Raw genomic sequence first — 17,759 nt, 5'->3', positions numbered from 1 at the left:
CATAATCATAACTCCTCCTCCACCTTTACTCTCTATCCTTTCTCCATATATTATATTTATTATCCAAATTTATCTTTGTTTTTCATGCAATTTTGTCTCAGTCAAACACACTATATCAGGCTTCTCCACCATCATATAGTCTTGCAATTCCAATCTACTTGACAGTATCCCATCTATATTAGTATACATTACGGTCCACCCACTGCTCCTCTAGGGGTTCCTCCGTATTCCTTCTTTCCACATACCACTTTCTGACTCTCTCTCTATAACTCTCCAAAAACTTTTCTTTTCCTCCTCAGACCGCTCATCATTTTTCCTTCTCGCCTCTTCCACCAATTCCTTATATCTTCTCCTCTCTTCCTCATTTCTATTCTTTCTCACAAACACCTCTTTACAACCTTCTATCTCTCTTAACTTTGATGTTCTATATAGGATATCCTCCGCAGATTGTTGTGACTTCAGTACTACTTTAATCGGTCTGCTCACTCCTCCTTATACGGACCCAGTCTATGGATCTCTTCCACTTCTTCTTGTAGGTCTTTTTTTCATCATCATTTAGATTTTTGAACAGATCTCTTACCGTTTTAATTCTTCCTTAATTCTCTTAGGCTTATATGTTATATTTTGTTCTTTCATCCCAAATATTAACACACTCTTCTTCTTTTCTGCTATTTCCTTATCAATGTTTCCTTATTCTTCATTACATTAACCAGTTCCTTGGACCTTTCTTTTTGTCTTCCTTCAACTGATCTTTAATTATTTCTTGTAATCCAACCATCTCTGCTTCCCTCGACTCAGTCCATTGTGTTTTCTTCAGTTCCCATTCCTTTCAAACCTTTCATTCTGCTCACTAATCATTTCCTTAAAGTCATCTTTCTCCTTTACTACTCTCCCATTTTCTCCTCCAACCGTCTCTTGTATTTTTCAACCTCCACCTTCAAGTGTGCATTCTCATCCACCAATCGTTTTTCATTTTCCTCCAGTCTCTTAACTCTTTCCTTCAAAGCCTTGGAATTCTCTATCCTGCTCCTCCTCACTCCTCTGAACTTTTAATTCCTTCACTAACTCCTCAAATCTCTTCTCCAACATTACCAATCTACCTTGCAATGTTGCCCTGTTGAAGCTGGACTCATGCTTTGACTGGCCACTTTCGGCTTTGCTCCCTGGGCCTCATCAACATATTTTGAATTTGGTAATTTATTCCTTACCGGTCTATCCATTTTTTCTTACTTTTCCTGGGAACATGTGGGTGTGTGGTCACTGGGGCCAGGCCTGGTAGCTACGTGTGTGGTTGGATGCGTTGGCGGCTGCTATGGCTGGCCTTTGTGGGTTCCCGCTCTGTCGTTTGGAGTGTGGAGGTTCTCCCACCTCCGATCACTCCCATGTACACGCCACCAGGCTACGTTCACTCTGTACACTCGTTCACTCGCTCTGGTCGCCCTCAATAGCAATAACTATTCTCACTCAAGCACATTGCTTAGCGTGTGGAGTGTTAGTTAGATGCCGCTCTGAGCAGGAGGCACGTCCGCTCTCCACGGAGCGCGGAGTGTGTGTGTGTGTGTGTGTGTGTGTGTGTGTGTGTGTGTGTGTGTGTGTGTGTGTGTGTGTGTACTCTCTATCCAGTATGTCAATCTTGTTCACCAATTTATACATAGTTATCATGTCTCCTCTTGTTCTTCTCTCTTCTAATGTGGTCAGCCCCAGCTTCCTCAGTCTTTCCTCATAGTCTAACTCCCTGAGTCCTGGTACCATCCTTGTTGCCAGCCTCTGTACCCTTTCCACCTTCACATTTTTCTTCATATGCGGTGACCAGACACATGCTGCATATTCTAACTGGGGTCTTATTAAGGTACATAATATCTTCTTCATCATTCCTTCATCTAGGTAGTGGAATGCAAGGCCAATATTTTGAAGCATGTTGTATGTTTTCCAAAAATCTTGTTAATGTGTTTCTCCGGTGACAAGGTGTTTTGCACGGTTACTCCTAAGTCTTTCTCCTCATTGGTCTCTTTAATTTTCTCATCACCCAGCCTGTAATCCCTGTTTGGTCTGTATCTACTTCTTCCCATTTTCATAACATGGGTCTTGTCTATATTAAATTCCATCTGCCACTCCTTACTCCACTCATATATTTTATCAAGATCTTCCTGTAACTTGTTACAATCTTCCACATTCTTTACTCTCCTCATAATTTTAGTATCGTCCAAAACATGTTCATATAACTGTCAATTCCTACTGGCATATCATTAACATAAATCAAAAACATGATGGGACCCAGCACTGACCCTTGTGGAACTCCACTGGTTACCTTCTTCCACTCGGACTTCCTTCCTCTCACCACTGTTCTCATTTCTCTTCCCATTAAGTAATTTTCCATCCATTTTGCTAGTTTATCATTTACTCCTCCAATCTTCTTTAGTTTCCACATCAGTCTATTGTGTGGTACTTTATCAAAGGCCTTTCTCAAGTCCAGGTAGATAGCATCCACCCATCCCTCTCTATGTTGTAGTATGTCAGTCACTCTTGAATAAAAACATAATAAATTGGATACACGATCTTCCTTTTCTGAAACCAAACTGCCTTTCACTCAGAATGTTTTCACTTTCTAGATACTCACTCCACTTAGCTTTAATTACTTCTTCACATACCTTGCACAATATACTAGTCAACGATACTGGTCTATAATTTAGCGGTTCCATTCTACTACCATTCTTATATATAGGCACAATGTCAGCTCTTTTCCACTCTTTCGGGACTAATCCTGTTCGTATGGAGGTTTCCACAATATCAAATACGGGGTTCAACAATTGATCCTTACATTCATTTAGCAACCTCCCAGATATGCCATCAGGCCCCATTGATTTATTAATATCCAGATTGCTTATAATTTTCCTTACATCTTCCTTAGTAACCATGATGTCCTGCATTTGCTTTATTTCCGTAGGCCTTCCTCCCATAAAATGCTCCTCCTTTGTAAACACTTTGCAAAAGTTGTCGTTCAAAATTTCAGCTATATCTCCAGCATCTTCATATACTTCTTCCCGTTTTTACCTTTTCTATTGCCTCCCTTTTATTTAGTTTTCCATTTATGAATTTGTAAAACATTTTGGGTCACTATCACAGTTTTCCACCACCCTCTGTTCATATTCCTTCTGTGCTGTTCTCCTTACTTCAACATATCTATTCCTTGCTGTTTTGTAGACTTCCCTTGATAATACATCACTGTTTTTCTTAAGTTTCTTCCATGCCTTTTCTTTGTTCTTTTTTGCTTCTTCACAATTTCTATTAAACCACTGTTTATTATTTAAAGTCCTCTTTCTGTGATATGGCACAAACTTTTTCACAGCAGAGTTATACAAATCCATAAATTTATCGTATTTCAATTGCATATCCCTTTCCTGGTATACCACGGACCAGTCAATTTCATTAAAGAACTCCCTTATATGGTTATAATTTGCCCTAGTATAATTTAATTTTCCCTCCCTGTGTTCCACAATCTTATTCGTGCTTAATTCCGTATCCAGCTCAAAGCTTAGGACATCATGATCACTTTTCCCCAAGGGACTTTCATGTTCAATTTCCTCTTTTAGAGAGATTCCCCTGGTAAATACCAAATCCAACCTTGCTGCAACATCTTGTCCCCTGCACCTTGTTGGTGATCTCACCCACTGTGTGTGTGTGTGTGTGTGTGTGTGTGTGTGTGTGTGTAATTCACCTCAGTCGCCTGCTGGTCACCCAGCCAGTCTTCCCCATTACGGAGTGAGCTCAGAGCTCATAGACCAATCTTTGGGTAGGACTGAGACCACATCAACACACTCCACACACCAGGAAAGCGAGGCCAGAACCCCTCGAGTTACATCCTGTACCTATTTACTGCTAGGTGAACAGGGGCCACACATTAAAAAGGCTTGCCCATTTGCTCGCCACTTACCGGGACTCGAACTCGGCCCTCTCGATTGTGAGTCGAGCATGCTAACCACTACACTATGCGGTGTGTGTATCTACCTAGTTGTAGTTTTACAGGGCCTGGGCTTTATGCTTGTGTGGCCCCATCTCCATATCTACACTTATCCAATCTTACTTTAAAAGTATGCACACTCGTTGCAGACACTACTTCTTCATTTAAACTGTTCCACGTCTCAATACATCTATGCGGGAAACTATATTTTTTAACATCTCTCAGACATCTTCCTTTTCTCAGCTTTTTACTATGCGATCTTGTGCTTCGGATGTCATATTCTTCTCTCAGGATCAGTTTCTCATTATCCACTTGGTCCATTCTGTTCATCAATTCATAAACTTGTATCAGGTCTCCTCTCTGAATTCTTTGTTCCAGGGTTGGTAGATCCATAGCCTTTAGTCTCTCCTCATATGTCATCCCTTCAAATTCTGGAATCATTCTTGTAGCCATTTTTTGTAGTCTCTCCAATTTCCCTATGTGTTTCTTTTTATGAGGGGTCCACACTACTCCTGCATATTCCAATCTGGGTCTTATTATAGTACTTATCAATCTCTTCATCATTTCTTTGTCCATGTAGTGAAATGCTATTCCAATATTCCTTAGCAAATTATATGTTTCTCTAAAATTTCTATCAATATGGCTTACTGGTTGATTGTTTTCTTCCATCGTCACTCTTAAGTCCTTTTCCTCTTTAACTTTCTCCAGTTCTACTCCATCTCTCATCTTATAGATTCCCACAGGTCGTCTTTCACTCTTTCCCATTTCCATGACATGGCTTTTGTTCACATTGAATTCCATTTCCCACTTTTTACTCCATTCCCAGATTCACCACGGTCGTCTGCTGGTCACCCAGCCAGCCTTCCCCGTTACGGAATGATTTGATTTACTGGACAAGAGCCTGTGGTGACAAGAGCCTGTGGGGATGAGAGCCTGTGGGGACAAGAGCCTGTGGATGCAAGAGCCTGTGGGGATGAGAGCCTGTGGGGACAAGAGACTGTGGGGATGAGAGCCTGTCGGGACAAGAGACTGTGGGGACGAGTGCCTGTGGGGATGAGAGCCTGTGGGGATGAGAGGCTGTGGGGACAAGAGACTGTGGGGACAAGAGCCTGTGGGGATGAGAGCCTGTGGGGATGAGAGCCTGTCGGGACAAGAGACTGTGGGGACAAGAGCCTGTGGGGACAAGAGCCTGTGGGGATGAGAGACTGTGGGGACAAGAAACTGTGGGGACGAGAGCCTGTGGGGATGAGAGCCTGTGGGGATGAGAGACTGTGGGGACAAGAGACTGTGGGGACGAGAGCCTGTGGGGATGAGAGCCTGTGGGGATGAGAGACTGTGGGGACAAGAGACTGTGGGGACGAGAGCCTGTGGGGATGAGAGCCTGTCGGGACAAGAGACTGTGGGGACAAGAGCCTGTGGGGTGGGGACAAGAGCCTGTGGGGACAAGAGACTGTGGGGAAAAGAGCCTGTGGGGACAAGAGACTGTGGGGACAAGAGCCTGTGGGGATGAGAGCCTGTGGAGACAAGAGACTGTGGGGACAAGAGCCTGTGGGGACCAGAGGCTGTGCGGATGAGAGCCTGTGGAGACAAGAGACTGTTGGGACAAGAGCCTGTGGGGACGAGAGCCTGTGGGGATGAGATCCTGTGGGGATGAGAGGCTGTGGGGATGAGAGGCTGTGGGGACGAGAGCCTGTTGGGACGAGAGCCTGTGGGGACAAGAGACTGTGCGGATGAGAGCCTGTGGGGATGAGAGCCTGTGGGGATGAGATCCTGTGGGGATGAGAGGCTGTGGGGATGAGAGGTTGTGGGGACGAGAGCCTGTTGGGACGAGACTGTGGGGACAAGAGACTGTGCGGATGAGAGCCTGTGGGGATGAGAGCCTGTCGGGACAAGAGACTGTGGGGACAAGAGCCTGTGGGGTGGGGACAAGAGCCTGTGGGGACAAGAGACTGTGGGAAAAGAGCCTGTGGGGACAAGAGACTGTGGGGACAAGAGCCTGTGGGGATGAGAGCCTGTGGAGACAAGAGACTGTGGGGACAAGAGCCTGTGGGGACCAGAGGCTGTGGGGATGAGAGCCTGTGGAGACAAGAGACTGTTGGGACAAGAGCCTGTGGGGACGAGAGCCTGTGGGGATGAGATCCTGTGGGGATGAGAGGCTGTGGGGATGAGAGGCTGTGGGGACGAGAGCCTGTTGGGACGAGAGCCTGTGGGGACAAGAGACTGTGCGGATGAGAGCCTGTGGGGATGAGAGCCTGTGGGGATGAGATCCTGTGGGGATGAGAGGCTGTGGGGATGAGAGGTTGTGGGGATGAGAGCCTGTTGGGACGAGAGCCTGTGGGGACAAGAGACTGTGCGGATGAGAGCCTGTGGGGATGAGAGCCTGTGGGGATGAGAGCCTGTGGGGATGAGAGCCTGTGGGGATGAGATCCTGTGGGGATGAGAGGCTGTGGGGACAAGAGCCTGTTGGGACGAGAGCCTGTGGGGACAAGAGATTGTGGGGATGAGAGCCTGTGGGGATGAGAGCCTGTGGGGACAAGAGACTGTGGGGATGAGAGCCTGTGGGGATGAGAGCCTGTGGGGACAAGAGCCTGTGGGGACAAGAGCCTGTGGGGACAAGAGACTGTGGGGACAAGAGCCTGTGGGGACGAGAGCCTGTGGGGACAAGAGCACGTGGGGATGAGAGCCTGTGGGGACAAGAGCCTGTGGGGACAAGAGCCTGTGGGGACGAGAGACTGTGGGGACGAGAGCCTGTGGGGACAAGAGCCTGTGGGGACGAGAGCCTGTGGGGACAAGAGCCTGCGGGGACAAGAGCCTGTGGGGACAAGAGCCTGTGGGGACGAGAGCCTGTGGGGACGAGAGCCTGTGAAGACGAGAGCCTGTAGGGACGAGAGACTGTGGGGACAAGAGCCTGTTGGGACAAGAGCCTGTGGGGATGAGAGCCTGTGGGGACAAGAGCCTGTGAAGACGAGAGCCTGTAGGGACGAGAGACTGTGGGGACAAGAACCTGTGGGGACGAGAGCCTGTGGGGACGAGACCCTGTGGGGACGAGAGCCTGTGGGGATGAGAGACTGTGGGGACAAGAGCCTGTGGATGCAAGAGCCTGTGGGGACGAGAGCCTGTGGGGATGAGAGACTATGGAGACGAGAGCCTGTGGGGATGAGAGCCTGTGGAGATGAGAGACTGTGGGGACAAGAGCCTGTGGGGACGACAGCCTGTGGGGACGAGAGCCTGTGGGGATATGAGCCTGTGGGGACGAGAGCCTGTGGGGACAAGAAACTATGGGCACGAGAGCCTGTAGGGACGAGAGCCTGTGGGGATGAGAGCCTGTGGGGACGAGAGCCTGTGGAGACGAGAGACTGTGGGGACGAGAGACTGTGGGGACGAGAGACTGTGGGGATGAGAGCCTGTGGGGACGAGAGACTGTGGCAACGAGAGCCTGTGGGGACGAGAGCCTGTGGGGATGAGAGCCTGTGGGGACAAGAAACTATGGGCATGAGAGCCTGTAGGGAAGAAAGCCTGTTGGGACGAGAGCCTGTGGGGACGAGAGACTGTGGGACGAGAGACTGTGGGGACGAGAGACTGTGGGGACGAGAGACTGTGGGGACAAGAGCCTGTGGGGACGAGAGCCTGTGGGGATGAGAGCCTGTGGGGACAAGAGCCTGTGGGGACGAGAGCCTGTGGGGATGAGAGCCTGTGGGGACGAGAGACTGTGGGGACAAGAGCCTGTGGGGGACGAGAGCCTGTCGGGACGAGAGCCTGTGGGGACAAGAGCCTGTGGGGACGAGAACCTGTGGGGACGAGAACCTGTGGGGACGAGAGCCTGTGGATGCAAAAGCACATGCTATGTGATTATAACAACGAAAAACTTGTCAAGATGAATTGCTTGGATCATGCACGGGTCATATTTGTGACAGACATGTGATGAGACGCCCTTCAAAGTCCGACACAGAGGAACACCTGAGATGAAGGTGGTGATTTTACTAAGGTGAGTAACAATTATGCTGCATCAGTGTATTGTGGAGCTGTAAAGCATGAATATTAATAAAACACTAACCATGTTTTTTTTCAAATGGGTGAAAGGAATTAGCAAAAGAAACCAATCAGGTTTTAGAAATATGTAAACAGGATAGGAGACATGACAATGGATGTAACTAGGAAAAACTATGATATGCATAACATGTAGGTAGATATTCATTCTCTAACATAGTTGTGAATGGGCTGAGTAAACATGTAATTACTGAGATGAGTAGCTTTAAAAGACTGTTGGATGAAAGTATGGATAAGGATTATATGTGGGATGGATAAAATTAATATTGGATTATTTCAAGGGTGGTGAAAAGGAACTGCCTTGTGTACACCATATGGCTGAATGTAAGAAGTGTACTGAAGCAAGTAATCTATTATCATGTCATTAATTGTGAAGCAAATAATATAATCTGATCCAACCTAACTGTTTAACCTAAACAAAGTTAACCTAACTCAATGTAACTTAACTAATCTTAACCTAACCAAAGTTAATGTAGTGAAACTTAACTCAATTTAATTTAACCAGATAACCTAACTCCGTTTTATACAACTAAAGTTAACCTAACCCAATTTAACCTTACTAAACTTAACCTAACCAAGTTTAACCTAGCCAAACTTAACCTAACCAAGATATTTCTTCTAATATAACCACTGAATTTTGTTTTCTGATCAATTCAGAACCACTTTACATAAACTGCTTCAGTTGGAATTAGGTTTACATGTATTACTGGAAGATGTTTTCTTTTCTTTTTTCCCAAGATAGGTAGTGAATAATGCTAAGGTGACACATCACAAAATTTTATACTCTGTTAAATACCACAGCCCTTTCATACAGCGGCGTAGTGAGAGATAGATGTACATGGGAGTGAAACCTGGAAATGCTGCACCCGAAAATAATTAAAATGTGAAATTAAGCATTTGTGTATTATGTATACATATTATATTATACATCCATCACCTTTAAATCATTATTTTGCATGCCTTCAATGTTGCAAATTCTAAAATAACGGTCTGAACACCAATACTCTCAGTAGCCTCACTTGTGCCGCCACTGAGAAATGTGCTGCTCAGGGGATTTGCCCGACTTGCCCCCTTATTACTATGCCATGGTTACCATACAAAATGAAAATAAATTAATTTCCAAAGTAGCAACAATCTTCACCTAGGCGAAAATCTTACCTAGGATCGAGTAGGAATGTCCTGGGTCACTTTTGTAAGTCGTGCCTAAGAATTTTTCTAGCTGAGCACAATTTTGCGTCGTTCCTAGGAACGTTTTATAAGTACGGGCCAATATGTGGAATCTTTGTAATCACTCCAAGAAAGATTGATATAAAAAGAATAGATTTTGCAATATCTAGCCAGTATGATGAGTGAAGGTGTGTGCAGAGTTGGTCTCCATCAGGCCAGTGATGAAGGAATGATGTACAGCAGTGAAATGGCTAATAAATATTCTACATCACCAACTAGAAAACATCCATAAAAACAGTGATAATAAATGGTCGTCACAGTGCTTTCAGTATATTGTGCTTATAGAACAAACAAAAAAGTCCAAACTTGAAAAATATTAATTTGCGCTGGAACTGACATATACCATCAATCACTTTACTACATTTCTCACCAGAAAAACATAAGCCACATCACAAATTCCAGGGTTGAATGAAACTGCAAAATGACCAAACAAACCCTATCGTCTACTCTTGCGGCTTTTGAAAAACAGTCCTTATGGCAGAATATGCACTACCTAAAGGACTTCTGTAATTATAAAAATGAATTATGGAAATGGAAAAAAAAAAAAACTTGAAATACATGCATGAGAACTAATAATTATCCCTGTGGTTTTTTAATTCAAGATGGGAGAGCAAACAGTTCTGGGCTTCCAAGATTTTGGTGATAATTATGAAAATAAACAAATAAAATAAAATAAAATAATTGCCTATTGAAAACACGCCATGACAACACTACCAAGTATCGAAGGGGCGGCTGATATTTTGTTGGCTTGGTTTAATTGCCGTTTCCCCCCAACAAATTACACGTAAAGTATGAAGTGTCTCACAGTCTAGATCACACTGCTAGGAGCATTTCTAACCCCATATTACCTTGTCGCAAACGAATAATAAGGTCGGGACGGAATTTCTGAGATTTACCTCAGTTTTTAGCTGGGATCCTGTTTCCGCAGTCATTGAAAGGATAGTGAGTGTGTTCGTGTGTTTGTTATCAATGCTGTGCAGATGCTCTAAGTGCATGACTCTCAGTCATGTGTTCTGACATTAAATGACGTCCGGTTGCCTGCTGCCAATCATGGAAGTCATCATTTCCTCCAGCCAATCATCTACATGCATGTGTGTCTAGGGAGGGATAAACTGCCTACATTTTGATAAAGAGGGTTAGTAACACCATGGCTTCTGTGCGGGATATATGTGGAGAGTGCACTTACACATACTAGGAGTTTATTGCGAAATTTTATTAACAGTCAAGTGTAGTGATCATCTTCCTACAGCAACACGGTGTACTGGACAGCGTTCGCCGCCTATTCCTCTTGAGGAATTGGACACTCATTCAGAGGCTGGACCCTCCACTTCTTCTTAAGGTATTTTATGTGCTGCTACCCTACACTTTACCTATATGAGTGTATGAGGCACATATTACATAACTATGGCAACTGTCAATTTCTTTGTATACTTAGGGAATTTCTTTCACTTGTAGGGAAATATCCCTAGATTTCCAATACTTTTTTGGGGAGTTACATTACGTTTGAATAGGTCAGGTTAGGTTAGGTTAGGCTAGGTTAGGTAAGGCTCGGTTAGGTTAGGTTAGATTAGGATAGGTAAAACAAGGTTAGGTTACGTTAGACTTGGTCTCCTCAGCTTACCGGTTGTGTTCAAATATACTAGTGGTGGATGTTCAAGGGGGGCACAGCTCTCTGGTTATAATAGGTTTTTGGTTGTTTGCTACATTTAGGAAATTTTCTTGACTTGTAGGGAAATTTCCCTATATTTTCAAAGTTTATACATCACTCGTATGTGCCCCACCCCAAAAAAAAAAAAAACCCGGTTCCCCACAGGCCCCCAAGCTTGCTGGAGGGGTTGGGGGGGGTGTGGCTAGAGACTGGGGATATTGGGTGAAACTGCAAATCTACTGTTGCCTTTTCCCACTAATTCCAACGTGTTTCTGATGGGCTCTAAAAAAAAATAAATAAATAAAAATAAAATCAAATAAATAAGAAAAAATAAAATAAAATGAGAATTGGTTATTGAAAACCACCCATGACAACACTAGCAAGCATCCCTGTGGCTCTTACAGCTTACAGAGATACTAGGATAATGACACACACATAAATGGATCCTAACTCATACAAATACACACAATAACATCAACTTGGCTCATGTTCCCAACTTGTCACCGCGCCAAACGGAGAAAACAACCTTATTTTAACCAAAGCTACAATAATATAGGTACATAATGTCATAAATTACCCCATTTCTCCAGCAAACCGCCTCTCAATCTACGGGGAAGTCTTAATTTCCATGATAATCTGAGCGCTGAGGAAGACAGACCTCGCCTCCACACCTCCATCATGGCGCTCTTGAATCTTGATCTCTGCTTGAGCATCAGTGAAGTGGAGAACGAAGAAACTAACAGGAAAATATTACTTTATGACACTGAGGATACAAGAGAAAAGAGAAAGGTGTATGAAATGTGAAAGATGAGAAAAAAAAAAAAAATAGCGGAAGGACTCGAAGAATTAAAAAGATAAGAAACATCATCAGACTGCAGAAGGAATTATATAAGACAATTAATTTGACAATCTGAGGATACAAGAGAAAAAGAAAATGGTGTATGAAATGTGAAAGAAGAGAGAAAATTAGAGGAAGAACTTGATGGACAGAGTTGAAAATATAAGAAACAACATCAGACTGGAGACGAAACAATATTGGACAATTACTTTTTTGACAATCTGAGGATACAAGATAACAAAGAAATTGACTATGATGAGAGAATGTCAGCGGAAGAACGTGATGGACAGCAGAATAAAACAGATTAGAAACATCAACTGATACAAAGACCAAACTCTGGACGAATTGATAAAAAAAAAAAAAATAATAATAATAATAAAGTACGCCAGTTTGACGTTTATATAACAAGTTAACAACTGTGGATAGTGTGATCACTGTGATGTGATGGAGAGTGTGAACGGAAGAAGCAGTGTGGTATAGTGATGAAGGAGTAATGCAAGAGATGGCAGAAGCAAGGACTCGTGAATTAAGAAGCGATACAAAGATGAACAACAAGGAGAAAGGTTTGTGCTGATGTAGCCACCATAGCTCATGTAGTGATGATGTATTGTAGTGTGTAGGTTACAATATCTAGTCTTATGTCTCCCGTGTGATGTTTGTTTAACTATAAAGTTTATCAAGTATACTGTCAAAATAATTTCCTAGTTATATGTATTCTTTTCTTTCGTTTATTACACCATCTTTTCATTTTACTCTTTATTCCTTCCATTTTCCCCTTTTCCTTTCATCCTTCTCTCAGTTTCATCCTTTCTCTCCATTTTTCAACGGTTAATCTCCTATCCACCTTCAATATCCACATTTTACCTCCCAGTCTGCGCCACACACTCAACGCGCCACTCAGCTCCCTCCCACACCCAAGCTTTCCACCTTTCCTCTCTGTCAGGATTCTGTCCATCTCGAGCATCCACATCTTTCCTTTTCCAGTCTGCTCTGCTCTTCACACTCTTCTTCGTGGTTTCATTCTGCTGCTCACTCATCATGCTCTCTTCCATCTTTCATTCCCGTCCATTCTGTCCACCCTTTGCATCCACATCTTTCCTCTCACAGTCTGCACATCGTAGTGCATAATATGAATGCAATCCTGTTCGTGCCTTCCTCCTCTCTCTCCTTAGGCCGTTGCATACGCGTTACATTTCCGGGTGACAATAGTGGCCTATAGAATCAGGAATGGACTCTGCTTTGCTTCAAATAACCTCATAAAGGAAAAAAAAAAAAAAAATAGAGGATGAACAGTGCGGTTGGGATTCTTCCGCTCACTTTTCAGAGGATAGCTTACAGGAGGATGGTGCACGTTGGTAAGGATGTTAGCTAATGTTACACCACCACAATACTTGCTTTTTCTATGCTAGCCACACTTATCAGTGGGGACACAAGCTTCTCTACTATATAATAAAATCTTGAGCAAATATTGTGTTATGATATAGTTTGCTCTTTTTTTCTTCCCATTCTGCAGGATTTTGAGGGGAAAAAAATCGTGTGTGTGTGTGTGTGTGTGTGTGTGTGCAGGAGATATAGCAGGGAGGGAAGGGGAGGACCGCCGTGGTACAGTGGAACCATGCGTGCTTTGGGATCCGAGGGGTCTCCAAGCGCACGGGTTCGAATCCTGTCCACAGTCCGAGTGTAGGTTGGGCTTCCTCACTCAGGGGCAACGGTTTCCTAGCGGGTGGGCTTTGAGATAGGGGGTACCCAAAAAGTATCCCCTTTAGCCCATAAATTCCCGTGAAAAGCCCACATGGTAAAAAAAAAAAAAAAAAAAAAGACGTGGTTTCTTCGTGCACTTGGAAGGTATCCCGGCTAAGTAAGTAGCAATTTTTAAACCATGATTGGCGCTGGTTTGGTCGGAAAGCCAGGCAGGCATTGCTTGAAGGTTTCCGAACAGAGCTGGTGCACATGGATTAATTGTTTAACGGGGAGGAGGAGAAGGAGACTTGCTTATGGAGGGATTGAGCTAGGATATATGTTGTTCCTCTCCTGTCAGTAGCTATAGTTTTGTCCTCACTGGTAAAAATACGTAATATACTGCCAATTGCCACTCAGGCCAGTTTTCCCTATAGCATTTCTCTGCTCCACAACGTCGCCATCATCTTCACCATTTCCCTCGTCATGTAAAGAAAGTTAAGCCTCACTCCCCCGCCCCTCCTCCCTTCTATGGCATCACTACCTCCATCACCTCTCGTCGCCCCCATCACCAATACCTCCCATCACTCGCTGCCTACTTAACCACACTTCTCACACACTATCCTGCTGATTTCGCGTCACCACTCGGCCTCCAACTCCCCCTCATTGTCTTAGTAACCATCTCCCCGCAACTCCACCCGCCCCGCCCCGCCAATCCTGCTAGCCCAGGCATCCTGGGCCCTGGAGGTGACCAATATTCACCGTCGGAGCCTCCTCGGGTAAAGTCGTCCCGGGTCGACGGTTTTTCCTAATGGCGGCCAAATTGGCATCATCAATCGTGGAGATAAACTGGGAGAAAACGTCCCGCGCGTTACCCGCCGCCGCCGCGCCCATACCGCCTCCCATCGCCCCCGTCGCCGTCAGGGAGGTTCCGGCGGGGCGGCAGGGCGTGTGGGGGCGCGGGTGGGCGTGCAGGACGGCGTGGGGGTGGACAGGGAAGCGGGTCTGGGAGACAAAGAAGAAACACGAAGCGCAGGTCGGCGTCTGGTCGGCGGAATTCGAACATGAAAACACTTGAGAGCAATAATGGTGGGAGCGGCGCGCGCCTCATTGTGTATGCATGATCTGGGCGGCTCCACCCCAGAGGCCGCCCCGCCGCCCCGCCGCCCCTCCTCCACCCACTTGCCTCACTCTTGGCTTGTCTTTCCTTGCTGCTGCTGCCGCTGCCGCTACTACTGCTGCTGTTTTGCTGTGTTTACGTATATGTATAACTGCTTCTGCTGTGGCTGACTGTGGCAGTAGTGATAGTGGCGAGGCAGACTGCAGTCACCGTCATCACTATCATCCCACACTACAGTCACCATCCCAACACACTCATTCCTTTCACCACAAATCCAATAGACACTCACCGATTCATAGAAATGTAAACAAGAATATGCTTTTACTCACGCATCACTCATCACTTTTGTCATACTCCCCCAGAATCCCTACCCTACTCTCTCTCTCTCTCTCTCTCTCTCTCTCTGTATGTTACTTGGCGCCTCACCTCCGCTGCTGTGATCAAGTAAACAGATCAGAGTCATTACAAATTTATGAGGTGGTGATGATGTAGGCTTAATGGTGGTCATTTTGGACAGATGGCGGGCATATTGGGTCCGTGACAAGGGAAAAGGGAGAGGGAGAGGGAGAGGGACGGGAAACTAGGGGGAGGGAGGAAAAATGCTAGTAATGTGGAAAAGAGAGCAGAGGAATGAAATGCAAGAGTGATAGGAAGGATAAAAGAGAAAGAAAATGGTCTTTGTAAATGGAGGAGGAAGAAGAGGAGAAAGAGGGAAGAAGAGTGCAGCAGCAGCAGCAGTAGTAGTAGTAGTAGTAGTAGTAGTAGTAGTAGTAGTAGTAGCAGCAGCAGCAGCAGCAGCAGCAGTAGTAGTAGTAATAGTAGTAGCAGTGGTAGTAGTGGTGGTGGTGCAGCAGCAGCAGCAGCAGCAGCAGCAGTGGTGGCAGTGGTGGTGGTAGTGGTGGTGGTGGTGGTGGTGGTGGTAGTAGTAGTAGTAGTAGTAGTAGTAGTAGTAGTAGTGGTAGTAGTAGTAGTAGTAGTAGTAGTAGTAGTAGTAGTAGTAGTAGTAGTGGTAGTAGTAGAGAGAGAGAGAGAGAGAGAGAGAGAGAGAGAGAGAGAGAGAGAGAGAGAGAGAGAGAGAGAGAGAGAATGGGGGGGAAGAGGGAGGGGACTGCAATAAGAGATCATGTTAGGCAGCACACAGGATAAGAGAGTGGAGCGGTAGATCAGACCACCTCGGGTTAGATCAACTCAGGTTCAATCGTTAGGTGAAGTGAGGTGAGGTCTGGTCAGGTCAACAGGGTGAAGAGGGCTAGGTGCGACAATCGTGTTAGGACTCGGTGCTGTCTCTTCTCCTGGGGCCTGGCACTGTGGCACTATTTCCTCACATTTTCTAAACAGCAAGGACTAAGCGAGACCCTGGCCTGTATGTGTGTGTGTGTGTGTGTGTGTGTGTGTGTGTGTGTGTGTGTCACTATTTTCGCCCCGTGCCACCTCTCCTCTCGTCCCTCGCTCCCTAAGGTCACCGCACGCGTCCACGCCCTTCGTCACTCCCAGCCTCGCTCCTCGCACGCCACACCACCACCACCACCACCACCACCACCTCCTCCTCCCTTCCCATATTCAGAAACGCTTTGTTCCCTGACCACGACTATTTCAGTGGGCACAGAGATGATTAGCCTGGTCCTCAAGACTGTTCCTCCTTTTGATAATGCAAAAATGCCGTTTATCTGTTACTGGAACAAGAAAAAGCACTCTTAAAAACTTGAGCAGCTTCAGTTAGACTTTGTTTCGGAATGATTATAGTGACAATATGTTTCTCTTCCCCGCCTCGCCATATGGTTCCTAGTTACACCTCGCGGGTCTCCTGTATAGCTCCTCCCACATATCCTGGTGACCGCCGTGGTAGTAGCAGCCTTAGTCTACCTCACTACATTATGAAGCGAGCGGCAGGAGGAATAGGTGGCCACACTGACAAAAAAAAAAGAATGACCAAGTGTTCGAAAAAAAACCCTTTTAATTAGTGCTTGCTGTTTTGATTTAATTTCTTCAGTACAAGGACGCGTTTTAATATTAATTATGGTTACTATTTAGCGATTTTATACAGCTTCAGAAACACATGTTGGGATTAGAATAGTAAAAAAACTGCCCATTAATCTTCTGACCTCCATAGATCCGTTTTAATGCAAATAAAATTGTCTAATCATACCCAAAATCAAGGTAAAAATGCGTCTCATTGAAGGGGTTAATGTCTTATTACCGTTAGCTATCGAAATGGTAGCACGCAGACTGGTGGAACTTTGCAGGGGGGGAACAGGACTGGTGTCGAGTATTGCGAGGAATGATGGGAATGCAGTCACAACAGATGCATTAGAAGTCTCATATAATACACAGGAGAGGGAGGTGAAATGGCAAACCCACTTCCTGAAGAGCTAGCGAAGGGACCCAAGGTGGAAAGAAGACACTGAGAATGGAAGTAAGTGAATGGGAGAAGCAAGAGAAGAAAAAGAAAAAGGGAAATTGAAGTGAATCGCCAGCGTGTAAGACAGAAAGGGAAGAAAACAGAGGGGGGATAGAGACGGTGTGCCACGTGTCGTATGAAAAAAAAGGCTCTTCGTATTCTCAAACACTTCTGTGCATCACCTTCACTATTTCAAAAGGCTTTATCTAAGTCTACACGAGATTTTAAGGTGGGTTTTTTTTTTTTACGATTCTAGAGACATATTGACGAGATTTCTACACTATTAACTAGACAAACACTCTTGAAAACTCCCCTAATCATCTCTGTGGTCTTGGAAAACAGTCGTGGTGAGAGAGCAGAGCGTTTCTGAATACGGACTTACGACAATGAAAACAGAAGTACGTGGCGGATCGAATAACTGCCTGAAGGAGGATATAATGATAGAGAGAGACAGTCAGGATAGAAACATGCATTAGAGCCACATTTTAACCCCTTCAATATTGGGACACTTTTTTTTTTACCTTGAGCTTTGTGTACGATTAGACCATTTTATTGACATGAGGAAGGGTCTATGGAGGTCAAAAGGTTAATGGCCACAGTCTCCACTATTTAAATCCCTCACTTAACTCTCTGAAGCTGTATAAAATCACCAAAGAGTGACCAGAATGATTATGAAAACGTGTCATGGTACTCAAGGGGTTAAGAGGGAGGTTTGTAGCCATTTATCCCTTAACTTTCATAAACTCCCTCGGACCTGCAAGGGAACTGGTAACTAAGTGGGCCTTTTTCTCGCTTTATGTTGCCTTTGGCCAGCTTTCCCCTATCACATAAAAAAAGAAGCGCTTA

The 17,759-nt window shown here is 45.1% G+C and overlaps 1 protein-coding gene across 1 annotated transcript in view; it reads right to left on the bottom strand.

Moving 5' to 3' along the window:
* The window catches only part of LOC123513113 (mitochondrial import inner membrane translocase subunit Tim29-like), a 28,966-nt gene extending 17,358 nt beyond the window's left edge, over positions 1-11,608 (bottom strand). The window contains exon 1 of the mRNA XM_045269990.1: positions 11,458-11,608. Coding sequence (XP_045125925.1) covers positions 11,458-11,593 — 136 coding nt within the window. The 5' untranslated portion in view covers positions 11,594-11,608. The remainder of the gene's footprint in view (positions 1-11,457) is intronic.
* Between the last annotated feature and the right edge of the window lie 6,151 nt (positions 11,609-17,759).

This window comes from Portunus trituberculatus, chromosome 35, assembly GCF_017591435.1.
Source record: "Portunus trituberculatus isolate SZX2019 chromosome 35, ASM1759143v1, whole genome shotgun sequence".
Taxonomy (NCBI): Eukaryota; Metazoa; Arthropoda; class Malacostraca; order Decapoda; family Portunidae; genus Portunus; species Portunus trituberculatus.
This window is presented reverse-complemented; position numbering and strand designations above follow the sequence as displayed.